Source organism: Seriola aureovittata, chromosome 13, assembly GCF_021018895.1.
Source record: "Seriola aureovittata isolate HTS-2021-v1 ecotype China chromosome 13, ASM2101889v1, whole genome shotgun sequence".
Lineage (NCBI taxonomy): Eukaryota > Metazoa > Chordata > Actinopteri > Carangiformes > Carangidae > Seriola > Seriola aureovittata.
In genome coordinates, this window is record NC_079376.1 from 20842591 (window position 1) to 20853631 (window position 11041).

General features: G+C 40.5%; 1 protein-coding gene across 1 annotated transcript; it reads right to left on the minus strand.

Annotated features, from left to right (window-relative positions):
- Window positions 1–3614: 3614 nt before the first annotated feature.
- calm1a (calmodulin 1a) lies at window positions 3615–10755 on the minus strand. The gene is made up of 6 exons (XM_056393552.1): window positions 10627–10755; window positions 5994–6024; window positions 5691–5834; window positions 5470–5576; window positions 5100–5235; window positions 3615–4824 (listed from the first exon to the last, which is right to left on the minus strand). Exons 1-6 carry the CDS (start codon window positions 10627–10629, stop codon window positions 4796–4798), a joined length of 450 nt encoding a protein of 149 aa, XP_056249527.1. The 5' UTR covers window positions 10630–10755; the 3' UTR covers window positions 3615–4795.
- Window positions 10756–11041: the final 286 nt, after the last annotated feature.

Genomic DNA, 11041 nt, shown 5'->3' on the forward strand with positions numbered 1-11041 from the left:
TGCTTTTACCTTCAGAAAATAAAAATAACAGCACGTTCATATAAAAGAAATACCAGTAAGAATTCATTTGGTGATGTGGAGGTAAAAAGAGGCTAAATTCAGTTTTCAAGTGAGTGTTTATGAGATGTCTAGATTACATATAGGTGTTGTTTTAACAGTATTTACATTGGCATCTGTTACTTTTGAAATACATTCATTTAATAAACCGGATTCAGGGTCAGAGCTATTAAGTCAGATGACTCTACCTACAGAGATGCATAATCAACTTCCACTTTTGAACAACATTTTGCCCCCTGATGACTTATGATCAGATCAATGACGTTCCTCAGTGTAAGAACTACTCTGTTGTGTGAGTAGTGCTGAAAAGACGGACTTCAGAGTAAAAAAGTGCCTTTCTGAGAGAGGAAAAAGTCCCATCTTACAGCAACGTTTAAGATTAGTGATCACATGATTAATCATGCATGAAAAGAGACTCTACATAGGCTCATACATTTAAAAAAAAATCCTTACATGTTGTCAGTGATGTTAAAAGCTTATATGATTTTAATTTCAAGGCTAATTTTAAATATGTTAACCCCTTGCAAATTATACATGAACTACATATATATAACTATATAAACTGACATAAAATGAAGTGGCTGAAGACAGGAAGTAAATTCTGCTGCTGGTACATCATGAGGAGACTTTTAACCCTTAAAAGTTGTTAAAACCATTGATTTACTTGTGTGGGCTTTAGACTAATTTATAAGAGTAATTTAGTTTGGAACTGTCAAGTATTGGAGAAGCTTTTGGAAGGATCAGCTTTTGTAATTTCCAGAGTTTGTCATGGCTTGTTCCTTAAATGAAAAAATGGTTTAGTTTCAACTTCAACTTATTTTTTTTTTTTATTTCTAAAAATCCCATAATATATATAATAATATCCAAAAATGTAAATGGTAAAATATATTCACAGCTGAAGCAAAATTCTTGTCTTTAAACCCACACAGACATAAACTCCACACAGCGAAGTTATTCTGGCGAACACTTGAGCCACTTATTCCTCTGACTCAATGTACATCCGGTTACTTGGCCCAAGTCCGGCCCACATACAGCATGACTGCCAGGAACATTTTCTGTGTGCGCCAGAATTGGTCCAGATGTTGAAGCAGTAGATGGCTGTCTTTCTTTATGTGGGCCAGACTTGGGCCGAGGAAACAGGTGTCTATTGAGCCTGAGGAAACACAATATGTGGCTCCGGTATTCGCCAGAATAATTTTGCCACGTGTGGCTTTAAAGCCTTTGTGAAAAAGTTATCAATAGAGCCTATTGGCCTTTGTGTGTTGCTGCTGTCATGGTACTTCACAAATCACAGCATAAGATTTTTTCACCTAGGATGGCAGGAGAGCACGTCCTGGTCCTGGTTGTTGGTCAAATACAGTATGTTCTTGCTTCTTCACACATGGCTCTGGTGCACTGTTGTTTTCTTCATTTCTATTTCCCATGGTGCCCATTCAAAATGTGTCAATGGTTTAGTTCAGTAACTGTGGGACCCACACAAATCCCGAGAGCAGGATCTTAACTTGTAATGGAGTCTCTTCTATTGTGACGTTGATGATTTTAAGACTTTTTCCAGAAATTATTTTAGTTTACACTTTTTATGGCCATACATACACAAATCCTTAAACCTATACGTCATCATAAGAAAAGCTTGAGCAGTGTTCATAGAGCTTGTTGAACTAAACCTACCCCACATCCAAATTTAGAGGGTGCCGGCCTGAAGCCTTATTTCTCCTGTATTCTGGAAATATGTCATGACAAGCACAGTAAGATTTTCTATTGTAAAGATGACTGATTACTTATAACTGGGACTGCAAGTGTATGTTGCTTACTTTGATTGTTTTTTTGTTTTTTTTACATTTCCATTCACTGCAATGACTGGGAAATTTAACAACTGTCTGATGAAGTTTGGTGAATGAATGGATATACAGTTTTGGAAGGAAGACAAAGAGAGAAGACATTTTTAAAAATTACTTAATGTACTGCATATCTGTCCGATGTACTGATATGTACAACCTTCACCCTCACACACACAAACCTGCTCCCCACACCATCCTTCAGGTGAAAAACTGAAATATTTATGTGGGTGAATGCTGAAGCCAGGAGTAAGGGATTGTGTGTCTGCATGTCTGGCTGTGTATCAGTGTGTGTTTGTGTGTGAATATACGTAGCATGCGCAATTGCGGGCATCACAGGATACACTAAATGTATGTGAGATGAATTTGAGGTGAATGTGAGAAAGAGAGAATCTTCTGGACTGGAAATCCCATTAACATTGGAGTGTCAGCTCACTAATGGCAAGCAGAGAGCAGTAAGATATATTAATACACTTCAGACAGACTTTACGTAAGTCCAGCTACTGTGTGTGTGTGTGTGTGTGTGTTTGTGTTTGTGTGTGTGTGTGTTGTGTGTGTGTGTGTACATGGATAAATCTAACACCTCCTACACTTCTCCATCCCTGTCTTTCCTCTCTCTTCCTCAGTCTTCCCCTTTTCTACCTGTGTGCTGCAATCACAATCAGTAAATCTTATATATTATTTTAAGTACAAATATAAAGTTATACTGCTTATTGACGTAGTTGAGCCTTTAGTGTGTTTGTTAAAACTCCAACTTTCAATGGCTTCAGCTGTTGAAAAAGCCAGAGTATCAGCTTTTGAATCAGAGGACAGAGGGAGGTGTTGTAGGAGGAGAGATTTTTTATGGGTTTTAAGATGCACTGTAAAATCTGTTCTCGTTCTCTTTTCATCCCTCGCTCTCCTCCTCTCCCTCAAGTCCTAGGTTTCTATTATTGTCTTTCAACCTCTTCATCTCTTCCCCCACTTGTCTCCTCTCTCTCTCCTCTCCTCAAACTCCCACGGTTTTCTGCTCCCTCTTTCACTTCCACCCATCCCATGCCTTGGCTCTGTTGCCTAGCAACACCTCCTCATCTGCAGACAGACGTTCTCAATGATCTGGAGAAGTCCTACTGACACCCCTCCACACACACACACACACACACACACACATACTTATTGTGCCCTTACATTAGTGAGAACATTAATGTCTATAATCCTCATAAGTGTTTAGGACGCTGACCTGACTTGTGAACATACACCTTTGAAATAAACAACTTTTACTTGTTGCTCTGCTGGAAGCTCTTTTTGTTAATAGCTGTATCAACAAGGGAAAAATAATTAGGGTAACCATGGTGACATGTTTGAATAGATTGAGAGGATTTGTTCAGCACTACTTTATTCCTGACCCTTAACTCAATTTCCCATCCTTCACTTGATTTCCCTCGCTGTTCAGTTAGTTGCTATGCAAATTATTGAAACTGTCTGATCCTCTGATCACTGCTCATCCAGGAGATCAAGGAATTACAGGAGCTGATCAATTCCCCTCCCAATTCCCCGTTTTTGAGTGGGCTTCAGTGCCTGTGCTTATACTTTCCTCTCAATAAGACATAGCAAATAAAAAGCACAGATGAATCATTTCAATCATATCAAGCACTAATTCCTCCACAGAATCAGCTTTTACTGAGAGAAGAATCTCATTTTTAGGAAATAAACACATAAGAGACAGAAAGACCCGAGACAAGATTTTAGTTCATGGTATTTTATTGGAAAAACAAAATGTAAAGACTAGCATGTACAACTTGGAATGCAGATCAACTGAACTGAACAGTTGGACTGGGCCGGGCCTTGCCGCACCCACACACACACACACTTACACACGCAAACTCACACACAAACACAAGATAGAAATGCCGCAAAGCACCGACCCTGCCCCCCACTAAACTGAAATTAACCCCCTCATAAACTGACACGCATGCAGTGTTTGAGGCAATATACTGTACCTGAGCAAGTTTCAGCAAAGAACACTCACAGATTTTAGTTCACTACCAACTTCATTTTCATTATTTGTAAAAATCACTTCAGCAAAAACTGATACTCATGATATTGTAATTGCCCCAAAAATTGCTCATGTGTATCATCAATTTTAAAGCCCACCCAACCCCTCCAAAAGTCTAGGACACACCCACTACCCAAGGGGCTCAAATCTATGCCCCACCCAGGCTTCACCCTCAAAAAAGGTAAACACACAAAGGATAAAGCGAGTATCCTGACATGCCAGAAACACAGAATCTAAAATGAGTTCTTATTTATTCCATTTTAATATTTTTCTTAAAAATATCTCTGTCATCACTGACTCAGGTAAGTAAACTGCAAAGGTTCCGCTGGTTCACTCACTCCCATTCATCTGTCATCTAATCCCTCCCTCTTCCTCCTCTCAGTGGGTCCCAGGCCAACCTGGGGCCCAACAACAGCCTTCTGCCATTGGGCTCTCAACAGTAACCCTTCTAAAGCTGCATGCATGAAGAACAGAAAAAAGAAAGAAAGAAAAGAAAACAGGAAGTTATAGAAGAAAGGCGATTGGCCAGCCCAAATAATTATCATGACATCAGGCAGATGGAACCAGAAAGCAGAAGAGCAGTGGCCAAATCAGCTGGCTGCAGAGAGGCTGCTTGGCTAACGAGTTGAGATCTGATTGGGCAGCTCAGTGCTGGGGGGCGGGGAATACAAGCCAGTACATGCAGTTTCATTTAGGTTTTTTCTTTTTGTCTTTTACCTTTTTTGAGCTTGTTTATATGGACAGATTTTCAGTTTTCCAACATTCAGTTTAAGTTGTCTATACAGAACAGTATGAATAAATGTAGATTTTTGCAGTAAGAGGTAAGTGAAACATTTGACTGATTCTTTGTCTTTAATGGGAGCCCAGTTCATTTGGCGGTCATCATCTGAACAAATTCTGTGGGAGAAAAAAACAAAACAAAGACCCATCAGGAACAGTGTTTAACATGTGTAACACAATTAAAAACTGATAAGACTAAAATAAACAAACACACCCCCTGCTTTTGTCTATCATCAGTGTTTGTCATCTATAATCATTTACCATACACAGGAATTAATCATAAAATTAGGAATTAATGATACTAATGGTGGAGCACAGGACATGTGTGTGGATTGCTATGTGTTCCTTTATGCAAAAAAACTATTCGTGTGTTCAACATTGATCTCCTGTACCTTCATAGTTGACCTGTCCGTCACCGTCAATGTCGGCTTCTCTGATCATCTCATCTACTTCCTCATCTGTCAGCTTCTCTCCCAGGTTGGTCATCACATGACGCAGTTCTGCTGCACTAATGTAACCGTTGCCATCCTGAACAAGAGACAGACAAGTGGTCAGTTAAACGCACATATAAGCATTACAGTCAGTCACACAAATTCTAAAACAGTCGGCCATGTATCTAAAGATCTGGCAAGTTCAGATTAGGGAGTTTTATTCAATGGTGCTAAACTGCCAATAAGAAAACCACAGTGTAATTAAGAAACAATTATTTTATCCATTCACTTTCACAAAATGAACAAAATGCACAGACACACCCAGGCCTACCTTATCAAAGACTCTGAATGCCTCCCTGATCTCCTCCTCGCTGTCAGTGTCCTTCATTTTCCTTGCCATCATTGTAAGAAACTCAGGGAAGTCAATGGTACCGTTACCTAGGAGAGAGAAGGACAGATAGGCAAGTTACACATAAAACTGATTGACTATTGATATACCAAGTGAAGTTTAACAAATAAATCCTTCCCCATGTCAAAGGGGAACTAGCATACCATCTGCATCCACCTCATTAATCATGTCCTGGAGTTCAGCCTCAGTTGGGTTTTGACCCAGTGACCTCATGACAGTGCCCAGCTCCTTAGTGGTGATGGTGCCATCGCCATCCTTATCAAAAAGGGAGAAGGCCTCCTTGAACTCTGAAAAGGTACAAAGAGGGAGGGGGCAAATTTTTTTTTTTTATTTAAATTAATAAAAAAAATACAGTGGGTGTAAAAATATTAACCAGAGCATGCATGTAAGAAAATCTGTGTTTAATGTTCAAGTTTGTAAAATTGTATTTTGTATTGTCAGCTTACCTGCAATTTGCTCCTCTGTAAGTTGGTCAGCCTAAACAAAACAAAACAAAACACAAAGACAATTCCATTAAAACAGGCAGTTGTCAGGTGTAATGAGCATCTCAACCAAGAAGCACTTGAGATGAGATCCTGCTATGATGTACATTTTGAGCTAAACACACAATGAATGTTCATTTTTTAAACTTTGGGGCTCAAAGCAAAACAATTACCACTATGAACCACAAACCATTCCTAAAACACCAACAGTAGAAGACATTTTTCGCCATGTTCATGCCATACATGAACACCAATACACCACCAAGTGATACTAAAAGGCTTAGTTAGTCCATTCATTCTTTGTGCATATCTGTGTACAACCTTTATGTCATCAAAGTGGATATCTGTGAGGTCTGCTACAAGCTTCACTGCTTTTGGTTCTGCTTTTTTTGCATCTCTGCATCCACCTCCTCTTCCTCCTCCATCCAACCTTAACCCACTTCCTCCTCTGCGCTGCTTCAGATCTACAGCTCTTCCTCCTGCAGCTCCCTTAGTAACTCCTGTTTTAGTGGTAAGGCCATCCAGCGCCCCTCGCACCATCACCAAGCCTTCAGCAAGGCATTCGGCCCGCTTGCTGTTCTGGATGCCCTGTTTTTTAACCTCGGCTAGCTCTGCCTTGGCTCTTTGCAGGCAGTTCCTCAGGTCCTGCATCTCTCGGACTAGGCTGTCCATGCGGCTGGATGATGTGTCCATCAGCATCTGTAGAAAGGCTCTGTAGTTCCTCTCCTGCTGCTGGATGAGCTCCTTGTAATAGTGTTGTTGTTCATCCAAGAGGTCATAGATGGTGGACAGGCTCACCAGCTCATCCTCTGCTGGGTACAGAGCCACTTTCTTAGGCAGCATGATGAGAGAAGGATGGTAAGAAAGGTAGGAATGATGTCTTAGCATGGGAGGATTAATTGGATGAAAAAAGTGATGGCCAGACATCTATCAGTTGGTGTTGATTGGTAAAACAGATTGAAGGAGACACAGATCAACAACCGTAGATTTTTCCATCTCTCTGAATGGTTACATTACTGTATGGATGAGGAAAAAACTTCATTTGAGTAAACAGGTCCTGGACAGGTAGATAGTTGGACGAACACTTGAATGGTGATCAGATGACTGGATAATTGCAGGACTTTTCTTTCATTCCTTCCACAGTGATGAATGGCTGGATAGATGACAGACGTTTTCACAATCCTTCTGGTGTGGCAAAGGTCAGCAGATCCGCACTAACCTAGCGACGTCTCACTCTTCAGTGTAGCTGGATGACGAGCTGATGGAATAGTGCTTCTGTTGATGTTCGCCTGGTTACAAATCCATCCATCCATCTGTCTATCTCCCAATAAATCTGTCTGCGTACCTGTCCATCTTTCTTTCTGTCCTTGTGTCTTGCAGCACTGTGAGTGTACTTGGCCAGACGCTGCCCTTCTCTGGCTCCATCTGACTCCAGCTGGGTGAAACTCTGGAGAACACCACTCCCTGTGCCTCCATGTCAGAGTGTGTGTGTGTGTGTGTGTGTGTGTGTGTGTGTGTGTGTGTGTGTGTGTGTGTGTGTGTGTGTGAGCCTAGCTGTGACAGTCAGAGGTTTAGCTGTCTGTCCATCCCTCCAACAGATGTAGAGGAAGATGGATGCACTGATGAAGTGTCCACCTCCTGCAGAAGTGCAACAAATGACAACTGCCTTCAACAGATTGACAGAGAAAGAACGTGTGTGTGTTTGTGTTTGTGTGTGTGTGCGTGTGGCCAGGAGGCCAAGCCAGAGGAGGTCATCCAAATCTGTCAGGAAAATTGATTTGAGGTGTGTGAGAGTAACAGTGTCCAGACCGGGGGGAGGTCACAGGGGTTTTGTGTGTGTCTATATGCATGTGTTAATCTGTGGCCTGTCATCTCACTGCTAAAGTTGCAGCTCCTAGGGAGGATCAGTTGGCTGGACATCTGACCTCCTAGATGGCATCACTGGTCATCTCTTTGGCAGGGCCCCTATCGACACAGTTACAACAGTTTCTGCAAGCGACTATTTTTCCCCAGGATTTTGAAATAAAATATTTCAACTACAAGGTACTAACAATATCAAGCAATAGTTATAATGAAGCTTTCAGAATTTGGTTAATGATAATGACAATGATAATGATGTATTTATATGTGCTCTAAGGATGGTTAACAAGCTGCTAACCCTCTAATATGCAGGCCAAATTCCTCTCAAGGCACTGCAATGCCTGGCAATACAGACCACATACCTGCTGCAAGTGTTGCATGTAAGCCCTATGATTTATCTTAACAGCAACCATGGACAGTATTAAGAAATTTAAGGGGAAAATGGAACTCAAGTTTTATTAAAATTTACCTATTCCAACACTTCCACTAAATAAATGAAGATTAATCACTGATTAAATTAAATGGTCTTTTTTTTTTTTTAATAAGATTTTTTTTTTTAAATAACTCTTTAGAAATCACTATTTGAAAAAATGGGTGGTAATGCAGAGCTATTTGCAGATGTGTGAAAAATGTATGCATGTCCATTGAGTTCACACTGTGATCAAAGCTGACTGTGAGCACACAACAATGCCCATTTTGTCTCCCGTATATTGTCACTTCAAGAAGGCTGATGATAAACACATCTGATTCACACTCCAACAGCAGTAAGCTGACTCACATGACAAGTCCTTCTGCTTTAAACAAATCCCACAAATGTAAAGGAACTGTGAGAACTGCAAAAGTGATGCAACAGACTTCTTTGTACTTCCTGTATCATACTTAGCCAACCCTGTCGCTATAGCAAACACAAAACAACCATGTACCTAGGGTAACTAATCCAACAAGTAGTTGCAGAAATTAAAACCACAGAAGCCTACAAATGGCTCAGTTTTTTCAGCTAATATAGCTGACTTTATCTGAGGTAAGCCAAAATTATAATCTACAATAAATCTTTGCAAAGTAATGCCTGTCATGTTACAAATACTTGCATAAGAAAATTAAAATTGGATTTGCACGCTACTGAGACCAACAACCATAAAACTGAGTCATTTCAGTCCACTGGTTTTTGACCCAAGCCTTCAGGAAACAGGGACCTGCTGGCTTTTAGATTATAACACATTACTGCATGTAGTGAACAGCTGGGACAGTGTTGTGTGGCACTCCAGGCCACAGAAAATATCAACTATAAACATGAATGAAAATAACATGTTGCTGCCTGATTTGTTAAAAAAAAAGAAAAAGAAAAAGGTATTTGCATAGCTGATTAAGTTTACTGAAGTAGAGGGCTATGTCTGCATGATAAGTGAGCGAGGAGTCTATGATATGTTCAGCGGATCGCATCTGTCAAACAAGGTTTGTGTCCATTTAAAACTTAGATGTAGCCTGAAGAAAAGGTCCACTATACCATATAATCACATTTTTACACGACAAATCACTGCAAGTATGTAAATGTATGCAACTGCCTTCACAAAGTCTAAACTACAGATCATAACCGGAGTATGATGATACCATGACTATTCCAGGGACAATATAAGAAGCGGACATTGTGCATTTATAGACAAACAAACCAGATTTCACATTTTTGCAGACAGTTCTCCACCCGGAATGGTAGGAAAACACCTGCTGTATAACTTTTTGAGATTGTAGGAATAAAACACAATTGTCTTCTTGCTTGCAATGTTCAGATGTTCTTCAGTTATTCATCAATCAGTACTCAGTGAATATGACCTGAAACAAGTGAACTGTCATCTGCATGTTCAAATATCAGGTTTAACAGTATCTAACATATATCTTTACATTCCGTGTGACCACATACAGGTGTTACACCATATACTGTGACCTAATTGAAACCGTCAGTGGTAACACTGCAGTTTTCACAGTGATTATATATTACACGTCTTTGATAGCTTGTATAGATAATTATGAAGCTATGAAAAAATGTCACCCTACATAAATACTATCAAATGAACGACATTATTTTATAACGTTGGTAGCAGAAACTAGTGTACATCTGCCTGTTCCCCACAACACCTCACCCATCTTTTCATGTCTGGACGTCTAATGTGAATCACTCTGGTCACAAATTTCGGTGTAACACCAGCTTCAAAAATTCGATGTTAAAATTCAACACTGACAACAGGGCTTTCAGCGTTATTCCAGAAACCGACTAACATACTCACTGGCTACAATACTCTTGAAGAAGAAATGTATAGCTGGCTGATGTTACAGACGTCAGATACCGGAAAATCACTATTTGGAGGAGTAACATTAGCTGTGATGCTAACACTAGCAACCAACCGAAGCGCCATAACTACTATCAATATGTGGACACCTGCAACAAGCAGTACACGAAAGGCCAAAATCAACTTCCATTATAATTTCAACAACTGTAACGTGATTAGCTTTCGCTCGCAGCAATGAGCCGCTAGGTCTTGCCGCCAGTGTTAACAGCTAGTTAGCTAGCTAACTGAAAGGTGCAAACGAGTCCATTCTACTCGCGCCCTCTGCAATGAAGGCTTCAGTTTATTAAACAAAACGACTATCCGAGAGAGACTTAAGAACCACTGCCTAGCATTCAGTCAACTCCACACAATGTCAAGTCGCACATATCACAAACTAAGGTTGATTCAATACTCACCATGTCTGTTAGAGTTAGAAACGTCGGTCTGCTATCGCTACAGGAGAGAGGAAATGGACGGTTGCCACTGAACAAGGCTGTCTGGAGGCGGGTAGGCAAGACGAAGCACCGCTGCAAGTCTCAGTGTATTCCTCCGCACAGTAGAGACATTTGCTCAGTCAGTGAGGCGTCCTAGCGCTTTCTCCGTCCCTACACACGTGCATACGCGAATGCACACCCATGGACATGTTTTACACAGGGAAGTTACTTTGAACTTAGGTTTTCTAAGTTAAAAAGGTAGTCACTATTTAGATAGAGGGGCAAAGTACAGGTATAATTCATTGTTTTGATGTAAAAGGGTTGACATACCGCAATACATCCTCTGTTGCGTGTTAGTGCTCATACTGCATGGATGACGAAATTTGAGGCCATTCCG

What these genes read in the sequence shown, in the direction of transcription:
- calm1a (XM_056393552.1), bottom strand. An exon ending in TACAGAGGAGCAAATTGCAG is followed by an intron (nt 5,835 to 5,993) that starts GTAAGCTGACAA and finishes GTACCTTTTCAG; the next exon opens with AGTTCAAGGAGGCCTTCTCC. An exon ending in TAATGAGGTGGATGCAGATG is followed by an intron (nt 5,577 to 5,690) that starts GTATGCTAGTTC and finishes TCTCTCTCCTAG; the next exon opens with GTAACGGTACCATTGACTTC.